The 27,949-nt window shown below is 50.9% G+C and overlaps 11 protein-coding genes across 11 annotated transcripts; 3 read left to right on the plus strand and 8 right to left on the minus strand.

Annotated features, from left to right (window-relative positions):
- Positions 1-93: 93 nt before the first annotated feature.
- J4E82_000034 (uncharacterized protein) lies at positions 94-1,985 on the minus strand (the record flags this gene model as incomplete). The annotated part of the gene is made up of 3 exons (XM_051726358.1): positions 94-1,478; positions 1,538-1,776; positions 1,831-1,985. The coding sequence occupies 3 exons, from the start codon at positions 1,983-1,985 to the stop codon at positions 94-96; spliced, it is 1,779 nt and encodes a 592-aa protein (XP_051593540.1).
- A 545-nt stretch (positions 1,986-2,530) lies between these two features.
- J4E82_000035 (uncharacterized protein) lies at positions 2,531-3,943 on the minus strand (the record flags this gene model as incomplete). Its single annotated transcript, XM_051726359.1, has 1 exon — positions 2,531-3,943. The coding sequence occupies one exon, from the start codon at positions 3,941-3,943 to the stop codon at positions 2,531-2,533; it is 1,413 nt and encodes a 470-aa protein (XP_051593541.1).
- Positions 3,944-5,956: 2,013 nt separating this feature from the next.
- On the minus strand, positions 5,957-8,272 carry J4E82_000036 (uncharacterized protein; the record flags this gene model as incomplete). The annotated part of the gene is made up of 3 exons (XM_051726360.1): positions 5,957-7,422; positions 7,541-7,756; positions 7,816-8,272. 3 exons carry the CDS (start codon positions 8,270-8,272, stop codon positions 5,957-5,959), a joined length of 2,139 nt encoding a protein of 712 aa, XP_051593542.1.
- Positions 8,273-12,381: 4,109 nt separating this feature from the next.
- Positions 12,382-17,048, plus strand: J4E82_000037 (uncharacterized protein; the record flags this gene model as incomplete). The annotated part of the gene is made up of 4 exons (XM_051726361.1): positions 12,382-12,390; positions 12,654-12,833; positions 12,949-14,262; positions 14,328-17,048. 4 exons carry the CDS (start codon positions 12,382-12,384, stop codon positions 17,046-17,048), a joined length of 4,224 nt encoding a protein of 1,407 aa, XP_051593543.1.
- Positions 17,049-17,599: 551 nt separating this feature from the next.
- Positions 17,600-18,836, minus strand: J4E82_000038 (uncharacterized protein; the record flags this gene model as incomplete). The annotated part of the gene is made up of 3 exons (XM_051726362.1): positions 17,600-17,758; positions 17,858-18,365; positions 18,481-18,836. 3 exons carry the CDS (start codon positions 18,834-18,836, stop codon positions 17,600-17,602), a joined length of 1,023 nt encoding a protein of 340 aa, XP_051593544.1.
- A 447-nt stretch (positions 18,837-19,283) lies between these two features.
- On the plus strand, positions 19,284-20,879 carry J4E82_000039 (Delta(14)-sterol reductase; the record flags this gene model as incomplete). Its single annotated transcript, XM_051726363.1, has 3 exons — positions 19,284-19,357; positions 19,416-19,714; positions 19,765-20,879. The coding sequence occupies 3 exons, from the start codon at positions 19,284-19,286 to the stop codon at positions 20,877-20,879; spliced, it is 1,488 nt and encodes a 495-aa protein (XP_051593545.1).
- A 570-nt stretch (positions 20,880-21,449) lies between these two features.
- J4E82_000040 (uncharacterized protein) lies at positions 21,450-22,352 on the minus strand (the record flags this gene model as incomplete). The annotated part of the gene is made up of 1 exon (XM_051726364.1): positions 21,450-22,352. One exon carries the CDS (start codon positions 22,350-22,352, stop codon positions 21,450-21,452), a length of 903 nt encoding a protein of 300 aa, XP_051593546.1.
- A 601-nt stretch (positions 22,353-22,953) lies between these two features.
- On the minus strand, positions 22,954-24,440 carry J4E82_000041 (uncharacterized protein; the record flags this gene model as incomplete). The annotated part of the gene is made up of 2 exons (XM_051726365.1): positions 22,954-23,781; positions 23,832-24,440. The coding sequence occupies 2 exons, from the start codon at positions 24,438-24,440 to the stop codon at positions 22,954-22,956; spliced, it is 1,437 nt and encodes a 478-aa protein (XP_051593547.1).
- A 665-nt stretch (positions 24,441-25,105) lies between these two features.
- On the minus strand, positions 25,106-25,722 carry J4E82_000042 (uncharacterized protein; the record flags this gene model as incomplete). Its single annotated transcript, XM_051726366.1, has 2 exons — positions 25,106-25,470; positions 25,524-25,722. 2 exons carry the CDS (start codon positions 25,720-25,722, stop codon positions 25,106-25,108), a joined length of 564 nt encoding a protein of 187 aa, XP_051593548.1.
- Positions 25,723-26,012: 290 nt separating this feature from the next.
- On the plus strand, positions 26,013-26,612 carry J4E82_000043 (uncharacterized protein; the record flags this gene model as incomplete). Its single annotated transcript, XM_051726367.1, has 1 exon — positions 26,013-26,612. The coding sequence occupies one exon, from the start codon at positions 26,013-26,015 to the stop codon at positions 26,610-26,612; it is 600 nt and encodes a 199-aa protein (XP_051593549.1).
- Positions 26,613-26,691: 79 nt separating this feature from the next.
- On the minus strand, positions 26,692-27,759 carry J4E82_000044 (uncharacterized protein; the record flags this gene model as incomplete). The annotated part of the gene is made up of 4 exons (XM_051726368.1): positions 26,692-26,905; positions 26,967-27,112; positions 27,161-27,423; positions 27,471-27,759. 4 exons carry the CDS (start codon positions 27,757-27,759, stop codon positions 26,692-26,694), a joined length of 912 nt encoding a protein of 303 aa, XP_051593550.1.
- Positions 27,760-27,949: the final 190 nt, after the last annotated feature.

The following is a 27,949-nucleotide window of genomic DNA, read 5'->3' on the forward strand; positions in this document are numbered from 1 at the left end:
AACGGCTCGTATATAGATAGCGTCGCAAATGAGTGTATTCTATAGCGTCCACGATGCAGGCACATCTCAAAGCTTCAATGCACCTCTTTGCCATCAGTACGGCACCTTGGCTGCCATGACTTTCCAGTATTCACATCGCTCACCTCTCCCGCCCTCCCAAGCAGTCGCATCGGCCAGACTGATCTGGTTGCTGACGCCCGGATCGCTATATGTGTAATAGTACAAATCTTCTGTTGCTTGCACAAAGGATGGAACACCTCCTGTAGCATTCAGGTTCAGCAATTTCGGCTCCTTCTCGTTCCACTTTGGCCACGGGACGTTTTTCTCACTATATCCAACTGCAGGCGTGATTGTGGAGTTTGCGACGCCACCCTTCGCATCTTCCACACTTACGATCGGCGAGTTCTTAGTGATAAAATTCCCCCATATCTTACGAAAAGCGTGCTTGAAACTCTGGCCGGGCGTCGGGTTTCCACTCCATAGCGCTTGCAGATCATACCCATGGTAACTTGGGGGCGCGCTGAACTGATACTTCCAACCTTCCGGAAAGGCGGCAGCAGCCCAGTAACTAGGGCAGACAAAAGCATACTCTGCGAAGACGTTGAAAACGCGTTGCTGGTTTCCTGTTCCAAACTCACTTATGTTGAGCGCCGTAGGCACGCCCGTACCAGAAGTGGCGAAGCGCGTAGTGTTGGGTTGCACGTCACTAGTATCACCAGGGAACGAGTATATTTCCTCCAAGCGACGCTTTTCGGAAGTAGAAAAACCGGGAAATGTCTTATCCACATAGTCACGAAAATCTTGTAGTGTACGTGTCGTTGGTGGCGCGAGTGGCACGCCTTCGTTCGCCATGTTACCGGATAAGACACGTTTTCCCTTAAGCGATTTGGAAAGCAGGGATTTAGAAAGGCGATCTTGAACAAATGTGCCATCCGTTACGGGCAGGAAGGCAAATGTACCGAAAGCTCCAGCCTCGGAAACCTTCGCGCTGGCATTCTGGAGAATGATGGTATCGGCTGTGCGAAGGCACTCAATGGTATTCTTTTCCAACGAGCACCCGGAAGCTTCGACGAACTTTGTATATGCTGTTCTCGGTACTTCGTCATTGTAATCGTGCTGATACGGTACCCATGGGCTCGCGGTGATGACGTTACGGAAGAGGCTCTCCCTCTGCTTTCCACCGTAGGCTTGGGCTTGGTACAAAACAGCGCCTGCTCCTGCGCTCTCACCTGCCATCGTAACCTTACGAGGATCGCCCCCAAACTTTCGTATGTTTGCTTGTACCCAACCCAGTGCGAAATTCATGTCGAGGAGTCCAGCGTTGAGCGCACCGTGGTCCTTCACCTCGGAGCTTGAAAGGAAGCCAAAAGCGCCTAGACGGTATTGAATTATAACGCTTATGAAGCCATTATGGTTCGTGGTCATAAAATCGCTCGGGTCTAATCCAGAGGCGCTAAATAGTCCGTAGCCTCCACCATCTTGATGCTGTTAGTGGTGTGTTGATGGTGATTTGCGCGTCGCAAACATGTTCACTTACGAATCCAAAGGAACACAGGCAGTTTCTTTGCGTTAGCTGGCGCATATACGTTCAGAAACAGGCAATCTTCATCTCCAATTGCAGAAGTGAAGCCATATTCAGATGGCGTTTCTGAGGAGGCACCGGTCTGTGGGCAAAATGGGGGGTCGCTGAGAGCTAATGTTGTCGTTCGATTGGGCGTTGGGGCCTGAGGAGCAGCAAACCTGAGCTTGCCTAGTGGAGGAGCGGCATACCGAATCCTATAAAAACAATTAGTTCTTGGAGTCTCGAGAACTCTGTGAGAAACGACCTACCCTTTGAAGATATTGATGCTGGTGTTAGCATCATGAGTCCCCTCGTAGACAGCGTAGCCTAGATCGATCTTCGGGGCTTTCACAGCCCGCTGTATCGGCTCGGCGCTAGACCCCACAACAAGCGCAATTACCAATCCGACTCCTTTGACACGCATTCCGTCTGTTTCCACAAGTGCTTTGAGGAGGAATGCGGACGAGATTGGGAAGCCAGGGAAGTTGCTGCAGCTTGTGTTGCATACCTAGGTAGGTACCTAACCTTGGAATGCTCAAAATGCTGACCCGAGAGTGTGGCAGGCAGCCAACGGTTGGCCAACGCTAGAGACGTGCACTTCCCGTGAGTATATCGCGTAGCCTGACGAAAAGCGAAGAAGCTCTGTTTGAGCATGGCTCCGTGAGTGCCTGACGGAGTTGATTGGCGTGCTCGTACGGACATCCTCCGTTTCGGTGCGTTTGCCGTCTCCCGCCCGCTGCAAAAGCCCCCTAACTAGCCAGGGTGTAATCAACTAGCTACTGAGCGGCGAGGCAGTCACTTTAGACTCGATTTTAACGTCCGAACGGGTTACCGATTTCTTGTGTTTTTCATGCCATCTGTGTATCGCGACAGGCATGTTTACCTTAGGTAAGGTCCGCCAAGGGCCAGCGCGGCATGGGATTTCCCTCAAGCAGTTTTTTGCGCATACACTCTGAAAACATATCCCTTCTAGCACGACCAATCTGTCTGAAAATCTTCGGCGTCTTCCTCTGTGTCTGCCTTCTTCCATAGCTCCTCCCCACCATCCACACCACTTACGTTGACGCTCCAAGAATCATTCTCAACCTGTTCCCACCAATTCACCAGTATCGCAGCAAGCGGTGTTCCATGGTCAGGCATGAAAGGATTACACACACCATGTCGATACAACGCGTCCTGCGCCGGTCTATCTACCGTTGACCCATCACCCATCACTACATGACGTTTCTCACCGAGTTGGAAAGGTAGAAGCAGAGTGCTGGCGTGAGCGTGGAGAACATCAGGTACAAGATAGAGGCCGACACGATCGTCTAGTATACTTTGTTTTCGCGGAGATTGCCACCGGTTCCGTTCATCTTGTGAGGAAAATTGCACACCTGGTGCGCGCCATGGGAACAGTAGAAAGGGTGGGCAGTCAGCAAGTTCATGCTGGTGAGTAGCAAGAGAAGTATCGGGATACCTTGCCTGCAGTTCAGCGCCTACACGGTGGATGAAAGCTTCATTTGGTACATCCAACTGCGGTGCAATGGAAGTAAACCGCGGTTTTTTTGCCCGAGACAGGAAGACGCGCGCAAACGGCGGTATGGCGGGATACTTGTTCGAGACTTCAGCAGGAATTAACCCAAAGTCTTCCGTTTTCCTCCTCTTCTTTGGTGGCGGTTCCTCATCGCCATGATCTTCTTTTGCATCAGACACTCCAACAGACTCCGGTAACCGCGCAGTAACCGCATCCACCAAACTCTCCCAAATATCAAGTACCTGCCGCAACTCTTTTTCCGTCCACTCCGCAATTCTCCAGCCCTGCGTAACAAGCCCATCCCTATTGCCGAACCCAGGATGCTCTGCATCAACAACGAACTTCCCCGACTCGATCGACCGTAGGTAAAGCTCCAAAACCGCATGAAGATCACCCCACATGCGTTCGCGGGGCTCGTCAAACGGGTCGCGCACAAAGCAGACTTGATGGGTAGTCCGACTGTAAACAAGACCACCGGGGTCATGCCCTATACCCTTGTACAGCAGAATAAAGTCCTCATACTCATCAATACCTTCCCACATGTCCGGCCGCAGTTCATTGGGAGCCGAGATACCAATGAGAAACGGGGTAAAAGCTAGGTGCTGATATTCTTCTCCAATAACGATGTCGATGCCGGATAGAAAAGCTACAAGGTCCTCGTCGAGTTCAATGTCGAGGCCCGGCGAGCCTGGATCCAAAGAGTGGGCGGCGAACCAGCTACGTTCTACTTTTGGCTGTTGGTGGAGTGGAAGCTTGGAACTAGCATGCGAGACGATGGAATTGTGTAGTTTAATGCACTTTCCAACGTTCCGAAGTTCATACCCATCTTGCACGCCAGGCTGCGCTGTTGCTTGCTGGACTAGCATCGATAGGTTGTGATAGAGGATATATCGTGGCCAAGAACGTACAGACAAAGATACTCCGATCTTCCAAGGCTGCCGCCTATGCTAATAGGAAATAACAGAGAGGTATACCATTAGGATATCCTGCAATGCAAGCTGCCTACGAATAGAGTTACAAAGAATACGCTAACAGGAAATATGAGTTTTTTCCAAAAGACCTTTTCCGTCTATATTCGGTTAGCCTCGCGGGTGATCAGAACATCAAAAATAATAGTCATTAGCTAGTAACGCCATGCAACTGCAACCTACCTAAGTACTCAGGCATGCTCACATGAGCACAATGGTGTTCTCAATGGCGCAATCAAAGACCTGAAGTATGAGATGCACGCATACAACGTGGTGCTTTGCCCGGTGCTTAGTATGTTTTGAAAAAAATTGTGGTGGCTGGTTGTCTCCGGGTTGTCGAGTTGAACGCGACTAGTTCTCTCAGTCATGACGTAGCTGACAGTTTAGCATCACAGTTGCTACCAGCTTAAGAGGGCATTCGGAATTCTGGAGAATTCTGCGTCAATACCAAGAGCTATCTTCAAGGAGACACGCAAAACATGCATCAAGTTGCTGTTGTCTGCACTGGAACGACATTGGGTCGATGGGTTTGATACCTACCTAGGTAAGTAACCATAGGCGCCGCGCGGGTGTCGGACTATGGACCTTGATGACTCTGTATCAAATGGCTACACAACCATTAACTCTCGCTCTGTTCAGCGTCATATTTAGCATATTGATACCTATTGCTAAACAAACATGGCGGTCTCTAAGAAGAAACTCTTGTTCTTTTATTTCTCTTCCTAAACATTAAAACTTACCCCAAAGGTATACGCACATCTTTACATCTCAGCTTTTGTAGAAAGTTAGTAGTTTATACCCTTGTAGTATTTCTTGGTTAGCAGGATAGGAAGTGGAGGAAAAGAAATTTTTCACAGGAGCAAGCTTGGAAGCATGCTAACTTCACCAATTGCGACTCCAAAGATAGACCGCTTCAAAGAACACATTGTGACTAAGATGTAGCAGGAGTTTTGAAGAGAGAAACACGGCACTGTGATTTCGCATCAAAACAATGCATTATCGATGAGCCACGCGCCATGTAAGAAGTGGCACTACGGGCACTGCCAAATTCAATGTCACCAGGGCAGCGATTGTGGCCTGCACTTTCCACCCTGCTGGCACATATCGTGCAAGATTAGAAAAGCTGTCCATGGTTATTATGCCACCTCACATGACGGTTAGGTAAGAAGGTCTACGTTCTCTAGATAATCACCAAATCTTCAAACTCAAGCACACGTCGAGGCCACGCCTGGTCATCGTGATAGCGAATTCGTCAATATAAAATCGTTGTATATAAACCTTTACGTTTTACACTTGCTTTCGCCTACATACTTGTATACAAAGCTTCGAATTCGAAAAGAGAACCAGCACTACCTGTTGACTTCCAATTACCAAATCAAGCAAGCATTCCTAGCCCGAACTTTCTAGAGCATCAAGCAAGAAAAGACTTTACCAACATTCCCAGATCAACATGTTTCCTGGTGGACGCTCACGCTACCCGTATCAAAACTCCCTCCAGGACCCTGACAATGGCGGCGGGTTTTACCCTGATCGCATGTACTGTAAGTTACGAGTTGCATAAGACAATGAGACATAAGCTGACCTACTCTACTCACAGCGCACACTCCTGGCGCATTGAGAGGCGAAAGTCGCTACAATCATGTCTTCGGGACAAGTTCAAGAAACTGGAGTTATACTGACAATGGAAGATATGGAAGATTTGAGCCCTACGACAGGAGGGGACCCCGAAGGTTGAGACGAGGATGGTGGGAATGAAGAGATGGCTGATGTAAACATCACAAGGATAACGTATGATGAAATGGTGAGAATTGATCAGTGTTCGTCTCCTGGACAGAGTCTGTTGTTTAGTCTATCCATACAATCACTACTACCAACCTACCCTGGAGAGCCTTCCCGTGCTCTCGTTTTCACTTAGTCCTGTTTCGCGAAAGCATATATCTGTCGGAACTGTGTATACGAGACTTGCCCCACACCAGGTCCAGCGTTATATTTGGCGTATCTCTTAATCATCTTCACCTCATCGCTCTCCAGTCGGTCTTCTTCAATAGGTAAGTCCATGCTATCGCCGTTACCTGTAGTTATACGGGCGAAATACTCTACTTGACCAGGCAGGTTTACGGATTTTGCGCTCTTGTTCATCGTCTCATCAGCGACCGATGCAGATGGCGGCGGCGATGGTATAGGTTGATAGGGCGACTGGTATGCTTGTGGGCGTGAGGATGGCTGAGGAAGTACAGAAGAGATAATCCTGCCCATACCGAAACTCAATAGATGGTTATCTGAGGTTCTCGGAGGCAATGAAGGCATCTCTGACATCTTTTCTTGGGTAGCAGGCGCATTTTCTTGAACTTCACCCATCTCCGTATCGCCATTACTTGTGGATAGCTTCTCTTGATTCTGTGGTAGCTTTTGCGACTTTTTCGAGGAATGAGTGAACCGTTCAACTGGTACGTCGGGTTGGATATTTGCTGTCGGCTTGCTGGATGTCAAGGTACCCAGATTTGCGGCAGCCGTTTGTCGAGTGGCTCGACGTGTAGTCATTTGAGGTGGGTCTTCAGCGTCGATGGCGGTCTCTCCCTGTGGTGAAGCTGTATCATGTTGGGATTCCTGACCTTTGCGCTGCTCAGACTTCCTTGGGCGGCCGACTATGCCACCGTGTTTCCCCCGCTTACGGTCTCCCGATTGAACAGTTGGCTCGCTCTTTCTCTTGTTGGACTTCCTCGAATTTGGAGGTAGCCTATCTAGATTTGAGGGGACGGCTTCAGCTTCAGCAGCAAGTAGGTACGCAGAGATAGGTCCGTGATGCGGTGCCGCTTTCTCTTCCTTGGCTTCTGGCTCATCGACGGCTGTGGGAGGTACTAGGGCATGACTAGCTAGAGATACGCTGGCCTCTTCCTGAACTTCATGCTGCCCCTCAGCTTCCTGGCTAAGCACTGCAGGTGAAGATGATTGGGTATCTGCAAATGGTCCTTCACCTTCGGCTGGTGCAGCTTCGGGTTCTTGGGAGATAACCTTGGGCACTGAAGATTCCCTTTTGTTTAGATTGCTTATGCTCGATTGGATTTTCCCTCCTTTTTTTGGCTTCTTTGTCTTCTTTGATCCGGGGGTAATATCGTCTCTGGGCATGTAGCGTCCGTTTGGGCCGCGGACCTTGCCGGCGCCCGCATCTCGTACTGGTGCCTCTGGTTCAAGGTCTCCGGTGGGCTGGGAATCGGAGTGGCGTAACATGGCGTCACCAACAGGTGCTGACAAAGAAGCGCCAAGTTTGTCTTGTGGCATATCGTGATCAAACGCTTCTTCGATTTGAGGTACGTCAGGCCGGAGCGATTCTGACTGGGGCTTTGCCTGGCCGTCTGAGGCGGGGAAAGAACCTTGCGCTTTGTTGTCAGTAAAGTACAATGGAAGAAAGCGGGAGCGAGACAAAGAGGTGATGGGTAAGTCAAGGTAGTCAAGTAAAGTTCGGCAAGCCTGGCGGTAATGAAATAGTAAACGTACCTCTGGACTCTTGAGTATTCTGGAAAGGAGCTACTGAAGATGAAGGATGCTCCAGCGCTACATGTTGCGTTTCTGAGTTCGGTGGATCAGAAGACCTTGCAGAAAGATTGGATGGAAGAGGAACAGAAGTCGAGTGGAGATGATCCTGGAACTGTGACTGATAGCGGGCAGGTGTGGTAAAGTCAAAAGGAGCTTGTAGCTCTGGTCTCGATGACACTGGAGTGTTGGACATTAACACATGTAAACAGATATCTGCGAATTTCACTTCAACTCACCATTAGACTTGGTAGACCCCTTGGACGACAGTCCAGTCAGGTGTGATTTCCTCTGCAGTCCGTCAATTGGATATATAATACCAGGAGCGGCTTCGCCGCGCGCATTGTTTCGAACCGTAGCTGATGACATCTCCTTGAAGTTTCTGTCGAAGAATGGCCACTTGTCCTGGGCTTTGTTGGTAAGAGATCGAACCCTGCGATAAGCCCTGTCCAATTTGCCGAATGCTTGGGCTGTACGGATCTCTGCTGTTGAGGAACCATTCTGGAGGCCATCGAGGTAGTTTTCCCACATCCATGCAGCCAGCTCAATGTCTTCCTGCAACTCGCTTTCGCAAAGGTACCGGTGAATATCCGTTAATGTTCCTAGATCGATATGACCGATTACTTCCTCAGGAAGCATTGAGTTTGGCTCGCCATGATCGGAGGGATTGTACAGGATATCGGGGTTGGGTGCCATGGTTGTAAAGCTGTTGTGAGATGAGTTGACGATACTGGGAGGAGCGTTGACTGTAAGGCGTAACACTGCCCAGAATTTTGCGGACGTTGACAGCCGAAGTGAACGTGGAATTGGTGCTGTTCAAAAAGTTGGTGTAATCATCCAAATTTTGTTATTGTCGCGCAACCAAGCAACACCAGCGGTGAGGATTTTGACCGGGCTGTGGCCGGAGTCGGATAGCACTTGTGGCGCCTGCGCAGCGCAAGCAACACGAGTGAAAGCTTTTAAATGAACCAAGAATGCCTACTGTATAGCACCTCGCAGCAGACTTCTTGAAGAGTTGGGCAGCTGGGTAGGTTTCATGCAAGAAGTAGGGAGTAAGATGGTGACGGCAAAGGTAAGGAGCCCGTGCCCGATGCTGGTGTTCCAGAAATCCCGTAGCTTCGATGGAAACTTCAGCATGGCACCAGCCCCATCATGTGATAAAAGACTCGCCACTAATAGCACACCATGCGGCAAGACTTCAATTAATGTTGAATGTTTTTCACGTTTTCTTTACTTCTAGTTTATCCTAAATGCAACCCATTGGTGTTCAAGCCTGGAGGTCGATGGGTGTGCAGAAGGTGCTGGCGATCGCTCGGAACATTTTCCGCCACTGTCAAACCTTGGAACACAGCATTGAGAGCTTGCGACGCGAACGATCGGTAATGTGACAGTAAACATCCTCATACGATGCTGCAGGTTAAGCAAGATGAAAAATATCCGAGCAGCTCACTTTGCATCTCACCTTCAGGCGTACCAAACACTCTGCCAGACTGCGATGACCATGACGTCTAGCATCTGAATATGTACATTCATGTTCAATATCCGTTACGAACACCAATTTATGTACTCCCAAGCTCTTCCCCCCAGTGTCCCATGTGGTTCTCTGAAATCTTTGCCTCCTAGCCTTATTCCTAGGTGAATTACTTCAAGAAGAGCATAGTTTTTGGTACACTGAAGAGCAGCGGCCAAGCCCTGTCCTCTAATTAATGCCACAAGGTATTCCATCATGTACAAGACTTTTATGTGTTTCATCACTGACTGAAAGCGCGTCGAGCTCATCAGCATGATCATGAAGTTGGAGGTAAAGGCGCTTGTTATGATGCCATACACCGCAGGTGATCCGAAACAACTCTCCTGGCTTAATCGGCCGTTGGCAATGACAATCCCGCTACCCAAGGACATCAAGCGGTCTGAAATCTGATTTATTCGCTGTGTTGTCTCGCCTGGTCCACCGCTTTCGCCCGAAATTTCACCTGTTCGATTTGATAGATCGCTGATTGGACCGAGGGACCATCTCTCAACCTTGTACAAGTCTGTTGCTAATGTGAAGAGTGTACGCATATCAAACGGACACGTATCTTTGTCTCCTTCGAACCGTTCTAAGATACGTGGCTTGCCAAAGAAATGATCGCAAGGACGGAGTAGTACGGGCGCATGGTGTCTTCCTATATAGTCTCCTCGGCATATAGGACAAGGACACGCTGCTGAGCATATCATGACGCGTACCAACTTCTCTATGCATAACTCGCGAGGGGGACGTAGTTGATTTGCGGGCATTTGACTTGTCTACGATCGCAGTTCTAGATGGGGACTTTGCTAGGTGGGATGTACAGCACGGAACAGGGCGAAGGATCTTACATCAAATGTTGCAGAAACGCCCACGGGGTGTGAGAAACACTCGTTAGACAGCGCTCGTGACTTCTGCAAATTGGTATGTGGTGTCGCGCTGGGTGAGGGTTCGCAACATGCTACACAGTTCGCGGTGTGGTTCGTTTGAGCGACATGTCTGAGTATATGTAGGTTAATAAACGTTCGATCCATCTTTGTAGGTTTCATTGAGCTTACAACCCTACAAAATATGTGGTATACACTCGGAATATCAAAAGGTTACCGTGCCTGTTGAAACATGTCTCTGGTCCTCAGGATTATATCGTTACTTATCGCTTGATGGCTTTGTTAACACGACCGCACTCCTGCCTTAGATCTATGCGCCGCTTTCGAGACATACAGAAACTGCTAGAGATAGTTGAATGGCATGCTTTAAGCGATTCTGATTTGGTTTCCAGCAGTGTCTTTGTTGGCTTGGAGCACACTGGCACGGTCTGAGTGAGGCTCTGCACATAAGTCGAGCTAGGCTGTAATCTTGACGGTCGACGTCGTGGGACTGGCACGTTATCTACCTGCAGTTGTGTCTTGTTTACAGGCTTCCAAAGAATCTTCGGATATCGCAAACGAGCGGCCTGTGGTGGTGCCGATACGGAATGTGAGTCTAACCTTCTAGCATGCCGCTTCCACTGCGAGTGGAGAGTTTCCAAATCTTTCTTAATTTCTGGGTGGTCACTTGCCACTATCCAGGCTCCATATTGGTTCGACGATTGGATCTTAAAGTGTATTGCTGGGGCTGCGATGGCAGTTGGCCCTTGCTCCGCAACAACGCTCCAAGTCTTTCTGCGAAACCATTGCGCTATGTAAGACATGGGGACATCGCAATACTCCTTACCTCCAGCATTGTCGGCCAAGGTTTGGTCTGCCCAGATTTTGCGCATTAGGAGGTGTGTGCCTGGTTTCGTCTTATCCTGAGGGTTCATAATGCTACCAAACATGAAATGTTCCCAGCCGTAGCCCCATTCTGTTTCTGGACAATCGATTTGGATATGTGGCTCGTTCAAGTTGCCTCGTCGCAATACACCTATAGCATGGACTATTTCGTGCACAAGTGTCGTGGCGAAGAGAAAATCGTGCCGAAATTGCGCACACCGCGATGCCGTTTGGTACTCACCAGTGGAATAGTAATCACGAAAGCACTCCGCCAATTCGATCCTGCAAGAATATTGCCGCTGGAACGCCGGACAACATGAGGTGGCATGACTCGGTTTTGCAGTATCACGCATCGTGCGGGCATATACTCGCTTCGCAGGCGGTTGAAATTGGAACGAAACGCTGTGTCCGATGCAATGCAATGCTTCACGCACTCCGGCCAGGTATTGACCGCATTTCCCTTTGGACGCTTTCGCCAAGGGATCTGAAAGATGGTTCTTGTGTGCGTGGCCGACAGCGACTGTTAGTTCGCGTCCGTACAACAGCGGTATGAAAAAGGTAAGGAGAGTATCGTGGCTGATGAAATGCGAGGCTAGCTGCAGCATTTGCCGCATAGGCCCTTCACTATCAAACCAATGGAACGCGGGATGAACAGAATTATCTAAGTTTCCAGGCAAAACACTATCGTCATCTAGAAGCTTGAAGCGATCGTTTCTGTTACATGCTGCAATGAGCCCATTTATTCCGGCACTGGTCTCTGGGGCGAAGCGTTTCTGCTGTAGTGGAGCGTGTTCCGTCATGGTTTGCGAATACAGGACCAGCGTCCGGCTACTTGTATTCGAGGAGGTTCAGCGTCGTATACGTCTCAGAGGTAGACCTATCTGGGAGAGTCAACTATAACACAATGACACAAAGCCACGATACACATAAGCGAGACAACTGGTGACTGGGAAAGATGTAGACTAGAACAATGCCGAAACAGCACATTGTGCCAAATTGTTCGAGAAGAAGCGCGAAGAGCTTCAGTGGCTGATCGTCAAAGGAGCCTGATCGTTGTGAAGTCCTTGGATGTTGACATGCAGAGTCGCGATATTGATTGGCGCTTCTCAATCAAAGCCCCCACACGCAGTATAGTCGCAAAGCTAGGATGATAGATGGAACGGAAATCGTTCCGCATGCACGCTGAGAGGTGAGCAGCCGAACTAGTCGCTATCCTGTTTAGCATACACGATGTTAAAATGTGCGACGGAGCTGATAAATTGCTCAGTAGACTTGTTCGTTCTAAATTTGAGAGGCTACAGGATAGGTGAAGATACCTTAGCAACCAATCTAGACGACATTTCAGGTAGCTATGATGCTGCGAGTAGCTTGAGATCACTTCGTGTCGGTTTGATAGTGTTGGTGGGTCGCGCCTCCGATAAGCAATGGGCAACGAAGAGATCGCATCAAAATCGTGCAGTAACCGATACAACAGGTCACAGAGGAGGGGTTGTGCCGATAGAGTGCGAGCCCGCTTCGTGCAGCAACCAACGTTCTGGCTTCAAATGATGGTGAAAGTGAGAAGTCAGACAGAGCAAGACGGACGCGTCATGTGCTAGCGCGACTCTACCGTGTTCTCGACGCGATTACCCCACTCTGTCCTTCAGTGCCGCCATTTGTTTACACTGCATCTCCCTGTCATTGTAATCCATGCTTTTATTTTTGTGATTGCTCTCTCAACAGCCCCGCTACCACTGTTCCACAAGCTGCATGTACCTGCAGGGAGCTACTGCTTGAAGCGTCAACTTCGCTTCTACTGTACATCAATACACATCCACAGCACTTCGCTCATGGTCGCTCTCTAGACATGGACTGGGACGAATTCCAGCGCCGGGCTAGGAAAGTGGTTCCTGAACAGGAGCTCAAAGCACGTCGGTGCTGGATTGCTGTACTCGATCATCGCAAGTCCACCAACGACAGCTTTGAGGAAGCTGATTTCATATGGATGATCGGTCATAGTGTAAGTTTCAGATCTGCGCGTATGCTTTATGTAGTGATGCACGCAAAACAAAATTGGAAGGCGGCGAGGTCCATTTCCCGCGCATGTGTCCACCAACCCACTTACATGATCTTAGAAAATTTCGATGCAAAAGATACGGGAAACATACGAAGAGAGACAAGGATTCACAGCCGTTCAGCTCAGTTTCAAAGGTCGCGTAGTCGATCAAAACGACGTTATCAAATCTCTCTTGCTGCCGGGTGACGACCTGGTAGTCTTCGTTGCTATAGACCCGACAAACGCAACGGTGCAGCATCAGAACTGCGAACCAACATTGCTCGAGGAACAACTAACACAATCCGGTGTCACAATACACGACACTGCGACTAGTGGTCACATCACACAAACGACAAACGGTCATGCCGGTCTCGGAACAACGGGAAGAGACCTACTACCTGAGACTGCCACGACTTCCCTCAGCCCGTCCCAAGGCGCATTAGGCCGTTCGACATCGCTTTCTAGACCAGTTCTTTCTCCATCATTGACACCAAATTATGCCAGTGCATTGAGTAACGTCCCGCCTGTGGGAGACCTGGCCAGGCACCCGTCATGGTACCAATCACGAATTTCTACTCTGCAACCTGTACAGGAAGAGTTGCCTTTGTCATCACAGCGATGTAACAGCGTATCAAACACACCGCATCTTTCAGCAAATGCGTTCCGCGAGACAAACTCGCTGAAAACTATTGCTGCAGGCATGGACAGCGGAACACCTACTGTCAAGATTGAGCATCTAACGGCAATGAGTGACAACGTTCACATTCAGGAAGAAAGACAATCTTCTGCTCCTTTTCAGAATACATCAGTTCTCCAAAATGGTAATGTTGAGCCGGAGAACAGCTTTGAACCTATCAAAATATTCAAGCGGGCGATCTCCCCAGAACTGAGTAGGAGAGAAGAGTTAGGTTCTATTGATCGTTACATTCGCTCAGTCATCGAGCTCCAGGATCCTGACGCCTTGGAGACTGGTGTCTCCACATCCCTCAAGATCCTGGCGCAACTAAATGAGAAATTCTCTCAATACTCAACCTCTAGCGCAGAGGCTGCTTCGTGGGTACAAGCTATTGAGAAGGTTCTTCCTCAGTCGGAGCGAAAGCGCACTGTGGTCGGTGTGGTAGGTAACACAGGAGCTGGGAAAAGCAGTGTCATCAACGCTATGCTTGACGAAGAGCGTCTTGTCCCGACCAATTGCATGCGCGCTTGCACCGCGGTGGTAACTGAAATGTCGTGGAACAACAGCACCGACCCATCATCCAGATACCGAGCCGAGATCAAGTTCATCAGCCCGGCAGAATGGGAGAAGGAACTTACGGTTCTCTTGCGCGATTTTCTCTCCGAGAATGGTACACTTTCGCGCGAAGCGCAAGATCCCAATTCCGATGCTGGCATAGTAAGGAACATCCTCGTGAAAACTGCATGTGAGACATACACTGACTCCGTACACGTACCTTCTAGGCATGGGCGAAGTTTCATTCTGTCTATCCTACGATTCCCAAGGATGCTTTGGGCGCGTGCGATGTCCCTTCGCTGATGTCCGAACGAGCTGTTGTCGAGGTACTCGGGACGACGAAAAGGATTCACGCAGCCGAACCGCAAAACTTCTACCAGAAACTCCAGGGTTATGTTGACAGCAAAGAGAAGATTTCCAAGAAAGACAGGAGCAAAGAAAAGGTATCCAAGAAAGACAAGAGCAAGGAAAAGGCATCCAAGTCAGCTGTTCAGATGGAGTATTGGCCGTTGATCAAGGTCGTGAAGATCTATACGAAGAGCGGTGCCCTATCAACAGGCGCCGTAATTGTGGATCTACCAGGTGTCCATGACAGCAACGCTGCAAGAGCTGCTGTTGCTCAGGGATATATGAAGCAATGCACTGGCCTATGGATTGTTGCCCCTATCAATCGGGCCGTCGATGACAAGGCTGCCAAGACCCTTCTCGGGGACTCATTCAAACGACAGCTTAAATATGATGGCGGCATCTCGAGCGTTACATTCATATGTTCGAAAACTGACGACATCTCTGTTACTGAGGCAATTGACAGTCTCGGACTCGGAGAACAAGTCACAGAGTTTGAGGAACAACAGGACCAATACAACGAGCAGATTAAGAAGATCCAGAGCAAGACTGCAGATTACATTGAGTCGCGAGAGGTCTACAAGATTGCAATCACAGGTGCAAGCGAGGAAATTGAGCTCTGGGAAACACTACTAGAAGAATTGGAGGAGGGGAACCCAGTGTTCACACCGCTGCCGAAGACCCACAAACGCAAGAGGGCTGGCTCAAGCAAGCAACCACGCAAGAAGAAACAGTTTCTCGATGACGATACATATGACGACACAGACGACGGTATTCAAGATACCGATCACAATGAGTCTGAGAGTGACGATGAAGTGATATTCCAGGCCGAGAGAACACGTCTATCCAAGGGTGACATCAAGGAAAAGCTCAAAGAGTTAAGGGAAACGGAGAAGAACGCTAGACGTGAAGAGAGGCAGATCAAGCGCTCTATCGACGAGTTGAAGCCTCGAATTCGCGAACTGAAAGCGAAAAAGGCTGAGATCAAAGCAAGCATTAGTCGTATCTGTATTGCGGGCAGAAACCATTACTCCAAGTCTGCTATTCAGCGAGACTTCGCCACAGGCATCAAGGAAATCGACCAAGAAAACGCAGCCGAGGAAGACGAGGACAATTTTAACCCTGAAGTAGAAATGCGCGATTACGACGAGGTTGCTAGGTCGCTTCCAGTCTTCTGTGTCAGCAGCAGAGCGTACCAGAAGATGTGCGGTCGCATGCAAAAGGATGACGGAGTGCCAGGGTTCGTCGATCCGCAAGATACGGAAGTTCCGCAGCTCCAAGCTCACTGTAGAAAGCTTACTGAAGGTGGGCGCATTCAGACCAGTCGCGCGTTCTTGACGACCGTATGCCAGATGCTGAACACATTCAGCCTCTGGACTTCGGATGACGGAACAGGCCTGCAGATGACAAAAGAAGAGACCCAAAAGCAGGTCATTCACTTACAGCAGAGGCTCAATGAGTTGACAAACGGATTGGAGGCAGCAATTCGTACTTGCGTCAGAGAGATGCGATCAGAGTTGCAGTCTCAAATCTTTGACAAGCTTCCAGAGCTCATCAATGAGGCTATACATACTGCGCCAGCAACGGCGTATGCTTGGGGTGACAAGGACCAAGGCGGTCTGATGTGGGCATCATACAAGGCTGTTGTTCGACGCGACGGCGTTTTCCAGTCTGCAGCCGCCGGTCATCGTGATTTCAACGCTGATCTTGTGAGTCCTATCAAGATAAAGTTAGCAACAGGTTGGGAACGAGCCTTCCAGGTGCGTCTCCCGAAAGCCGTTGATACGTACATCAAAAACTCAAGCACGCTTCTACATGGGTTCCACGAAGCTATCAAAGAGTACACGAAAACCAAGGGTGTCACTTTGGCCAACCTCCCAATCTTAGAGACACAGATCGGCAACTTTGAACAGCTCTTCAAAGATCTTGGAGGTGCCCTTCTTATCCAAATGACTGAGCTCCAGCGTGAAGCAAACCGCGATTTCACACCCTGTATCGCAAAAGTTATGCATACCGCCTACAGCGCGTGCACCGATGAGTCTGGCTCAGGACAATACAAGCGCATGAAAGAGCATATGGCAAACTATGTTGATCAAGAGCGAGACAATATGTTTCGTGAAGTGCTCGAAACTGTCGTCAAGCATCTCGACGACTTGTGCAAAGCACTGCAAGAGTCCATGGAGGCCAAAGCCGATGAGATCCTTGTTCTTATGAACAGGGACTACACTCGGGTGCTGGGTGGTGTGGATGGTAGCCAGCCCGTTTATTTGCAGTCGAAGGAAGCTAGTGAGCTCAGATCAGAGGTCAGAGAGATCTTGGAGGGCGTCAGTGCGCAGTTTGAGCCCATCGCCAATGCGGATATTGCACGAGATGAGGCTGCGAAGACGAACGACGCGTGCAGTGAAGGAGAAGAGCGCAGCAACGTCAATGCGCAAGAAACCCGGAGTATCTTCGATTCTACTCATGAAATTGTTGAGGATGCTGTCGATGGAGCAGATTCAACGAACATCCAGCCATCTGTTAAGAAGCAGAAGGACGACACGGTCACGAAACATGCTAATCTACGTGCCACAGTTGAGGACGACATTGATGAGGCGATGTAGATCGTCTCGCAGCTATGGCAACGTAGCGGCGTGTTAGCTATCAGTGACCTTACTGCTTTCAATCCGCTGCATTATACCCCTGGCGTGTGTCGATTTCTTGAGCGGGCGTTCAACATGGATATCAGTTCACATATCGGCGAGTTGATCCGATGGGTTTCACTTTTACGAGTTGCGGCCTCATGCGGAGAGTGCTGGAAAGTATGCTCTTTCGATGAGCGTTCAGGGAGCAGACTAGAAATCTTCCCTGCCATTTCAATCGGTGCTTCTCCAGTATGTTTAGTGTCGGCTTTGGCCACTGGCGAGCTCTCGTTCGTTGGCCGGCCAGAGACATGCCCATCTTGTAGTAGTATCTTACTGATGCATCTCTTGACTAATCTTTCTGACGGCTTGTGCACTTGTGAATGTGATCCCAAGCAGTGTATGCTGCATGCTGTACTTTCAGACCAAGTATGCTAGTAGTCTATCGTTTGTGCGCTCCTGAGCGACTAATTGTCCATTACCAAACCCCAAAACGCCGCGTCGTTATGCCGTTTACCAACGTACTGCCCCATTTAATCGTCCCACTCCTCATCCAGGTTGTCTATCAACCTATCCTCATCTTCGTTCCTGCGTCCTCTTCGCCCACTGTCCTGGCCAAGCGAGACACGGCTGTAGCCCCGGCGGGAAGGCATAAAGCGCGCACACGAGGAAGTAAGAATGATGAACATGTCCTTCACGATGTCAGCAACACCAACAAGACATTTGTAAATGTGTCATCACCACCGTGCGCTATTACTACTCCTTCTACGACAACATCGGAGTAGACTTACAGAGAAGAAGCGCCAGATACCTGCCCACATGGCGTAGTTGGGCAGCTGTCTCCATCCGCGCTGGTGCATGACTGTGCGCTGGTAGACGCAACCACCAGCAAAGTATACGAGCACGGCGATCAATACAATGACACCAAAGACACCACCAGGGCCTAGAGCTTGGGTGTCCTGATGTACACCACCGCATGCGAAGGGTGAGCGGCCCTCGAAGAAGTATGAGCAGTCGTCTACTGCAGCGACGAAGGATACACTAGTTTTCGCAAGCGGGTCGTTGTCACAAAGTAGAGAGATAATGGTGGTCTTGCGACGCTCGGCATCTTTCTTGGGTTTCTTCTTGTCGCCGCCATCCTTATCGTCGTCGTCGTCGCCGTCGATGATCTCGCGGGTGTCGAGAGAGGTGGGCTCGAGCGTGCGCTTGGACTTGGAGGACAGAGAGGGGCAGAGCGAGCCACCGGTGTAATTGAGAATGAGTTTGCGACCGCGGAAGATGGGCTCTGAGTTCTCGAGACTGAAAGTTGTAAGTTGTTAGCATTGCGCCTCAGTAAATGTTCCTGCCTGGTCGCAATCAAGCATCTCGACTGAGACCCCTCCATCTTTCCCCGCCGTATAGAATGCAGACTCACCCTATCGCCCATTGCTTGTCTCCTCTCTCGTAAAATGCACTGACGTTCTTCCACAGTCCCTTGTCTAGATCCTCCACCTTGTCCAACTCCTCAACTACCGGTCCACAGAAGTTGATTGTGAAGTTGGCATTGTAATCGTAGCCCTTGGCATGCCAGCTGCCCTCGTCGCCCTCCTTCTTGCTGTTCTTCTTGCCATCTGATTCCGATGGTGGAAGGCGCCGCATGGGGTTTAGGTCGAAGAAGCGCTCGGATGTGGGCGAGATGACGGTACATGGCTTGAGCTGTTTGTCCGAGGCGGCCGCTGCGAATGAGCCCGACGCTGCCAGAAGCAGGAGAGAGTAGATTAGGGATATCATCGCGTAGTTGATGATTGGCGCACTACGCAATGCGAGGGTCGAGGCGTGGTGACGGTGGAGGTGGAGATGATATGATTGTTCATGTTCGCAACACGTTGGCTTCCGGCGCCGCGCCCCCATGTCTGGGTGCCTTGCAGCGGCAGGAACCTCGGGCGGTAAGGCCGAAAGGGGTTAGACTGGCCAAGACAGCGTGTGCGCGTCATTACGGCTGCAATGCATTCCGAGATCTTTCCCATCGTCTGATGTGCTCAGCCTCAATCATCGCTATATAGAACACTGCATCCGTAGTCGTCTTTGGTTCAGGCGGCGCGACAATCACCATCGGTGAAGACAAGAATTGAGAGAAGGAATCCTTGTTGTGAAGACGCGACCGGACCCCTATTCGTCGACCTTGCTTACTTTGCGACTTTAACCGCGCAAGGAACGCGACAAGGCGCATTCGAAAACATGTCGAAAGCAAAGACTGACAAGGCGACCAAGTCCATTGCCGAGGAACCTCATGGTTATGAATTTCTAGGACCGTAAGTTTATCCACGCATGCTGCGAGCCTTGACGACCACAGCGCTGACCACATTTCAGCCCTGGAGCTTTCATCATCTCCTTCGGTCTTCCGGTTTTGGTCTATGTCTTCACATTCCTGTGCAATGACATCTCTGGATGCCCAGCCCCTGTTCTACTGCACCCGCACAGCTTCAGCCTTGAACAGCTGAAGAAGGAGGTAGGATGGCCTGGCTTCGCTGGTCTGATCAACACGCAAGCTTTTCTTGGTACCTTAGGTTACTACTTCTTGAGTCTGGCTCTTTATCGATTCCTTCCAGGCCAGGAAGTCGAGGGAACGGAGCTCAGGAGTGGTGGTAGGCTCATGTACAGGTTCAATGGTATGTTCATCCCATAGGAATCTTCTTTCCTCAAAGCTAATAAGATACAGCCTGGAACTCTGCTATCTTCATCATGACTCTCCTTGCCGCTGGCACCATCTCCCACGGTGCGGAGTTCCCCGTCTGGACCTTCATCACTGACAACTACGTCGGCATCCTGACAAGCAACATCCTCATCTCCTACTTTTTGGCCACTTACTGCTACGTCGCTTCTTTTAGTGTCAAGCATCCCAAGGATCCCAACATGCGCGAACTTGCTGCTGGTGGCCGTACCGGTAACATGCTCTACGACTGGTTCATCGGACGTGAGCTGAACCCCCGTATCAACCTGCCCATCTTTGGCGAGGTAGACATCAAGGCTTGGTGCGAGCTTCGACCGGGTATGCTTGGTTGGATCATCCTCGACCTCGCTTTTATCATGCAGCAATACCGCAACTTTGGCCGCGTTACTGACAGCATTATCATTGTCACCGTCGCCCACACTGTTTACACTTTCGATGCGCTGTACATGGAACCCGCTATCCTTACCACCATCGACCTTATCGCTGATGGCTTCGGTATGATGCTTTCCTTTGGCGATCTTGTTTGGGTCCCTTTCACATACTCTATTCAGACTCGCTACCTATCCATCTACCCAGTTGATCTTGGCCCCATGGGAGTTGTTGGCGTGCTGGCCGTCCAGGGTATTGGCTACTACATTTTCCGCTCAGTCAACAACGAGAAGAACCGTTTCAGGACCAACCCCGAGGATTCGCGCGTCAAGCACCTCAAGTACATCGAGACTGCTGCTGGTTCGAGACTTCTTGTCAGTGGCTGGTGGGGTATGGCGCGTCACATCAACTACCTCGGTGATTGGTTCATGAGCTGGAGTTACGTCCTTCCTACCGCGATGTCTGGTTACCTCATCAAGAACGCTGCACAGTCTCCCATCACTGCCACTCAAACCGATGCGTACTTTTTCAAAGACAGCTACGGCAAGTACGCGGTGCCCGGCGAGGCTAAGGGCTGGGGTATGATCTTCACCTATTTCTTCATGGTGTACTTTGCCATCCTGCTCATTCACCGCGAGCGTCGCGACGAGGAGAAGTGCCGCAGAAAGTACGGCAAAGACTGGGACCGCTATGTCGAGCTTGTTCCGTGGAGGATTGTTCCCGGTATCTACTAGAAGGTCCTTGTTCGGACTTTCAAGGGGATGGAAAGGGTGGGTGTGACGCTACCGTACGCTGCGGTTGAAGACGTGCATCCGTTACATTTTTGTTATGTATTTGTAAAAGAAAACTTGGGATGGAATGCTACCGCGAGATCGGTTGAAGACATACATTCACGCAAGAGTAAAGTATTGGGTAGGAGGATGGAATGCTACCGCCCAGTCGGTCAAAGCCATACATCCGCATAGGCTTAAGGGTAGGAGGGAAAGGGTTGCAACGCTATCGCAAGGACGATTGAAGACGTGCGCCGGAATCTTGAAGATACGTAGAGGAGCATGTAGCGCTATCGCTCTCGAGCGATCGAAGACGAACATGCCAATTATATAATGTTTATTACACGTCTCATAAGGAATAGTCCAAAGTGTAGAGGGAAGTTGAAAATTACTATACTAGTCGTCAAGATGTCGCTGACCAGCAGCCAGCAAACCAAATAAAGCGCCTTACACTATCATCTATAAACTAAACAAAAAGAAGGCAAGGCATAATCTCGTAGTGGAAACGTTGGATCATAATCGTCATCGTCGTCATCATCGCACTGCAGCACCCTTGCGATACGTCCTGGTCTTCTCATCCCATCCGTCATCCCCCAACCTCCTACTACCTCCATGGCTCCTCCTTTCCTTACTTGTTCCGTCATAGTCACTCTTGCTCCTCGTGTCAGCGTACTTCCGACCACCGTATCCACCTAGTAATAGCCCCGCTGCAGTGCCCAACCCAGGGAAAATCGCGTCCCCGATGATGGTGCCTGCACCTGCGCCGAGGAAGGTATCTCTGTTCTTATGCTTCTCTTCATGTGCTTTGTCATATGAGTGGGTTTTCCTAGGCTTGTGTCTACGGTGGTCGCGATCGCGGTCGCTGCGGTCGCGGTCGGAATCGTAGTCGCGGGTTGAGTGGCTGCGGTGTCGACCATGGTGTCTGCTGTTGCTGTGGCGGGGCGGCGAATACTCGTCGGAATCGGACATGGAGCCTAGACTTGTGCTGCGATCTGAGTCTTGGTCTGCGAAGCGCACACGTGCAGGTTGCGAGTGGCTTCTGTGGTGTTGGAGGGGAGCGCCTAAGTAACCGTTGTTTTGAGGGGGTGCTTGCTGTGGTTGTGGCATCGGCTGCTGATGAGGGAAGTAGCCTGCCGGTGGTGTTTGTGGGTATGGCGCTGTCATGGCTTGAGCGTTCTTCTCAGGGTAAGGCTGGTATTGTTGTTGAGGTGGATAACCATGTGGTTGTTGCTGCGGTTGCTGAGAGTATGCTGAATAGGACGGAGGAGGCGTATTCGCATACGCAGGATTATGAACGTTTGGTTGCGGGTAATGTTGCGCAGGTGGTTGTTGATATTGTGGCGGCTTCTGTGGCTGAGATGAATATGGGTGTGGTGGGTGACTGCCTGGCAGTTCTTGCGCAGCCTGCGTTCCGAGGTAATATTCTTGGGCCGCCATCTCTTGTGGTCTTTGGAGATTTCTTGCAAAGAGGTTTGTCACTGTCGGGAGGCGAAAATAACGGTACGACAGATGGTATTAGGTGTATGTGTTGGGAGATGTTGCAAACCGTAAGAGATGATAAGATCACAAGGCCTTGGCTAGATAAATACCAAGAGCGCGTGCATCTGTCACCAGTCCATACAGAGTACGCTGTTCATACGTCATTTGATCAACGGATCTACTTTGGGTTGCTTAGCATGCAGCTCGGCCTGTCCGGGGAGCTCGGCAAGCTTGTCGGCGCGAGGCTCACAGGAGGCAGACCTATGGCAAAATCCGGAGAGAAACGTCCACGAGTTTCGGTTGCGCAATAGACAGCTGACGTGATACAAAAACAATTGGAAAGCTTTGACTCGGAAGGAATTTGTGGTTACGCTAAGGTATTGGTAGATATAGTGCCCGTGGGCTGGGTATCTTGATCATGATGAAAATGCGTCTACCAGATTGTGCTTGACGCAACGCCACACTAACCAAACGCCAAGAAAGAAAGAGCAAACTCCCGCTCCAATGAGCGTTTTCAACGAGACTCTGCCTATGCAATGCAAGCAGCTGGGCAAATTTCTCAGGACTTCGTCGCCACGCCTGTAGTCACAAGCGGAATGTTCTGCGCTTCAGCATCGTCTTGCTGGAGCCCATAATCCCTGCGCATGGGCACGCCTTCGACCTTCTTAACGTTCTTGCCTTCGTGCCACATCATGATGCCTGCAATACCTGCCACTATGCAGCCTAGCGCAACGAAGAGGCCAGTAGCCCATGACGGCCTCTCAATGCGGTTGTAGTGCCACATGTAGAAGCACAGAACGATCTGGAAAAAAGTGTTCCATACATTGTTCCAAATGACGAAATCCATCTTCCAACTCTTAGTGGGCGGCGCGCGAATCGCCGTGGGGGGTGGGTCTGGGATCGCCTTGACGGGTATTGGTACAGCTGGATCTTCGGGATCGACAACGGTCGCATCTGCTCCGTCAGGCAACCGATCTGAGCCCGGAAGTCGAAACCATCCCCGATGTATCCCAGCAAGGCGTCGAATGCCCATCTCTTTGCGCTTCGATCCACCAATCCTCCAACATGCCCAATAGTATAGATCACGGAACCGCCAAGGTGCTAGACCAAATCCTGTAACGCAGAAGAGTGCATTCAAGATCTGTGAGTCGTACTCGACCCACTTCCGGCGCGGAGAGTTGATGTCGTCACAGGTAGGTGTACACATGGCAGGTGCGGCGTTGCAAAGAAGGAGGAAGAGCATGCCGCCCCAAGCGACAACGTTTAGGCTGTAAAGTGTAATGAGAAATCCGGCGGGGGTCAGGAACCACTTCCAGAAGCTTTTGAGACCGATCATAAACGACTGGGTCCATGGCAGCTTAGGTGGTGGTACGTAGCCGTTGGCGTACTGTCTGACTGTTAGCACGAACATGTATGAGAGAGCAGGAGAAGACGTACATGGCCTGAAGAGGTCCTTTTTGGCTGGTGCGGTCTGTCATCGTCGAGGTGTTCTGTCCCAGTTTCGGAACTATGCTTCGATTGCACGCCGGCCACAACATGCTCGTCATGTCCGTCGTACCCCGATGCTTGCCGTGTATCCTCTTCAGTCAAGGCAGGAAACGGCTCTGTGTTCAACGCATTGCTCGAAGAGACCTTGCGCTGACCACCGAAGTACGGGCGCTCAGATTGCTCGGTGGGGGACGCGGCATTGGTGGAAGTACGCGACCGCTGTTCGGCTTGACTTGCTCGTGAGCTTGCTCTCTTCCGTTGTGTATCCTCATTCCATCCATCAGAACCAAAAGAGCCCTTTCGGATGTCTGATAGCGAGGGGGCTTTGGCGGCTGTAGTTCCCGTAGCTGCCCACATGCCAGGCGGAGGGTTCACGTCCATAAGTTTTCCGGTCGCAGTACGAATTCTATTCGAGACGGTCGAGGCATTGGTCGAGGTGCGTTCGCGCGTCGTTGCAGAGGGTGACTCTACAGTAGGGCTCGATGCGTTGGGGCTGCGAAGGCCTTCGGGCTGAGGGAACGGCACCGGCGTTGGTACGCTACTATTCTGAGAAGCCATGGTTGCCAGAGGCAGGTCGCGCGTTTGCGCCTGTTTTGTAGGGGAGTCGCCCCGTTCAAGCTTGTGTGCGGCTCAACGTGTCAGCCAAGGTGGTTGATCGCTGGTATGGTTGGCAATGATGCAGTGCCTTGGCGGGATCCTTGCTTTCCGTCTAATATCACTTGGGATGGTATATGCGTATTGGTACGAAACCTGCTTCGAAGAATAACAGGAGTTGTATCATCAACGACATGGTTGCGAATGTGGGATTCCTTATAGTTGTTGACACCGGCGTGATGGGAAGGAAGTGGCCTAGATTGTCGCCGAAGCGGCTCCTGCCAACCCCAGACCCACTGACGTGCAGCGTCAAGCCACCCGCTAGATCGCTCTTTAGTATACGAATACGCGTAGAGGTGCTTCGCCACACATCATGGCGTCGCTGTAAACGCGTCAAGGTTAGACTTGCGAGATAACTCATGAAATTTGTGCAATGCTGTTTATTCGTTTATATTTTGTATCTAGTAGGTTTTTGCTCGGATGCTCCACCCACAACAACCCATCTGTTCGCATACTTTGAGTTTTGCCGAACGGAGTGGCTCCGACGCGACCCAACGCGATCATGGCACTGAATGCTAGTCTGGACAAGCCCAACGCCCTACAGACTACCCCTTACCCAAGCTCCATACTTACAGGAAAGCTAGCGCGCCAGCAATAGCGACCACAATTGGGAATTCGTGACCCATGGCCAAGGGCGCGGCAGCATTCGTCGTCTGCTCTGGTAAACCAGAGCTAGTTGCACTCGCGCCCGAACTGCCGCTCGAAGAAGCGCTAGGTTCAGGTGTCTCGCCCGCCGGAATCGACATGACACCACTAGACTCTTGAGGGGGAATTGACACGTCCGTTGCACTGGGCATAGGAACGGGAGTTGTAACGACAGACTCTGTAACGGGTGGAATCGATACGTCTGTCACGCTAGGCATAGGGACAGGGCTGATTGAGCCGACAGACTCTGTTTCTGTAACGGGTGGGATGCTCATCATGCTACCGGTGCCTACCAAGATTAGGCTTGTGCCAGACTGTGTTGAAGAGAAGGTATTTGCTTACATGGCGGGCATGGAGGCTGCACGCAGTCCATATAGCAAGACCATGGGTCCGGATCAGCAGAGGTCTGAATGGTAAAGATTGCCTCCGACTCGGGCGTGGGACTGACGAATGGCGAGGTCGCGACCGAGGGCGTCTCTTCTTGGGCTGCGGCAACGCTAGCCAGAAGCAGTAGTGTGGGGATGGAGATTGCTGCGAGCATGATGACGGCTTCTTGAAGATGATACCGGGGTTGAACGTTCCTCAACAAGTTCGAAGGAGTCTTGACATGAAAGCAGCCACCGTGGGCAAGGTATAAGAATGTGTGCTGTCTGCTGCCTAGGCCGCGTCGCCGCTTCCCATAGTTGCTCGGCTGCCCTCATATGACTGGTGGGGTGTCTTTCAAGATCTTCGCTCCTTCCGCAACCGAGTAGCTTCCTCTTCCCCCCAACGCCGTGCGCAACCTTGCACCACCAATAAACCCCCAGCACGACTCCGCGCCCAGCCTCCATCATGACGACGTTTTCCGTAAGACCAGACATGAAACATGCCATCGCGCCATCCCCGCTGCAGACTTTCGTATCAACGGGTGCCGAGTCAGCCGCAGGGTCAAGCCACCTTCCGAATGAGATATCGCTCGCCCGCCAGATACTGCACAACCTCCAGTACCAGCACTATTGGTCCGACCTCCACGTACACACGCACTCACCGACTACCCACGAGCCTCTTCCCCGCCCGCTGGTCTCTGGGCTTCCCCCGCAGCGCCTCTACGTCCACCCCGATGAGCAAGTCGAGCTACTGAAGAAGGCCGACCGCGAAAGGAAGGCGCGCGCCGAGGGGGAGGCAGGTGGTTTGGAGGTCAAGGCAGAGCCTGAGCGCGAATGGATACTACCCACAAGGCTGAATGAGAAATGGACGCTGCGTGGATTGGCCCAAACCTTCGATGCCCTCACTATGGTACCGCATACTCCAGACTCGTCAACCACAGTAGAGGAACGCCCGAGCAATCCATGGAGGACAACCAAGCGTGTATTATTGGCATCGGTAGATACGGACAGTACAGTTGTCTACTACATCGTGCACGATGGCGTCGTCAAGCCTCGCCAGAACTGAGCAAGAGATGAAGCATACTATTGTAGACGACAAAGCACTGCTCGCCCAGTCCACTGACACACCCAGCCTCTGCGCTCCCTCATGGGATCTCAGGAAAGATGAAGTCTCCCGGCTTCGGCATCTCGTAGAACCGGCTCATGTTCACCTCTCTCTCTGGCGGAAGCTGGTGCGCTTCCGCCCACTCTCGAACCGCCGCAAAATCTCGGCATCGATGCTTCGTGTTGAAGTCGACAAACGGCGTTGGGTTTGGCTCAGTGTCAGCCTGCCACCACACTTGACCAAGCACCCCGACACTGAACGTGGGTGTACCAAGTCAGTACATGTCTCACATGCAGTTCGCATAGGGATACTTACTCTGGATTGCACTGCAGAACCTGCCTCAGGATATCCAGGCAGTGTGTCGTGTGTAAGCGCACAATGTACTCGCTGTTGATGAAAGGGCCCTTTTTTTGAGACTTGTAGTAGTCAAAATTCCAATGCAGTGTCTTGCGGAGGAGGTTCTTCAAATTTCAGTGACATGTTACCAGCGGACCGCTTCTGCTGCTTACCAGACAGTGTAGGTGATGAAGGCCTTCGACGTTAGCTGGGAAGCCACCACCATACTCTTGGCTGACTTTGACTTGATCGTGGCGCAGCCCCGTCCGTTTAGCTTCGTCTTCGGCTATCACCACGCTTCGATAATTCACACCCAACGCGTCCCATGCAGCGTCAACCTCCGGGCCTGCCGGCTGTCGAAATGCGTTCTGGTGAAGGAAGCTCCCGTTGAACAACTGCGTATGCCAATTCGGTTGCACATCTCTGACAACCGGAGCTATCTCTATTAGTGTCCTATTCCGTCTTCGTTCGTCTGTTACATACAGTATCGCGAAACATGGTGAATGCAAAAGTCATCCGGGTCGGTTATCAAATTTGATCCGTTCACTGTGAAGGCTATCCACATCGCTGCGCCAACATACACAATGGTACACGCTATGAGAGTTCTGACTGCGACTTGTACATCGCGACTCGATCGTTCGTTTGCTTGGGACTTGAGAGTCAATGATGTTGACGAGGATGAGCCGGGCAAAAGAGTGTCGTCATCGTGGCTCTCCGAGTCGCGCTGCAATAGACGCTCGTGCCGAGGACGGTTACGAAGGATGTCGAACATGACGAGACTGTACAGTAGATGCACACGTCCTAGTTCCGGGCATCGATCAAGAACGATAAGACTGGAAGACAAGATCGAGACAGATATGTACTTGCAGCGAGGGGTGCAAGGCTCTTCAATTTCGTTCCCCCTACAATCTCCCGAGTACTACAATCGGTGCAAATTAGACGTCAGCACAGCAATTTCAGCC

Source organism: Alternaria postmessia, assembly GCF_024291825.1.
Source record: "Alternaria postmessia strain BMP 2775 chromosome Unknown scaffold_1, whole genome shotgun sequence".
Lineage (NCBI taxonomy): Eukaryota > Fungi > Ascomycota > Dothideomycetes > Pleosporales > Pleosporaceae > Alternaria > Alternaria postmessia.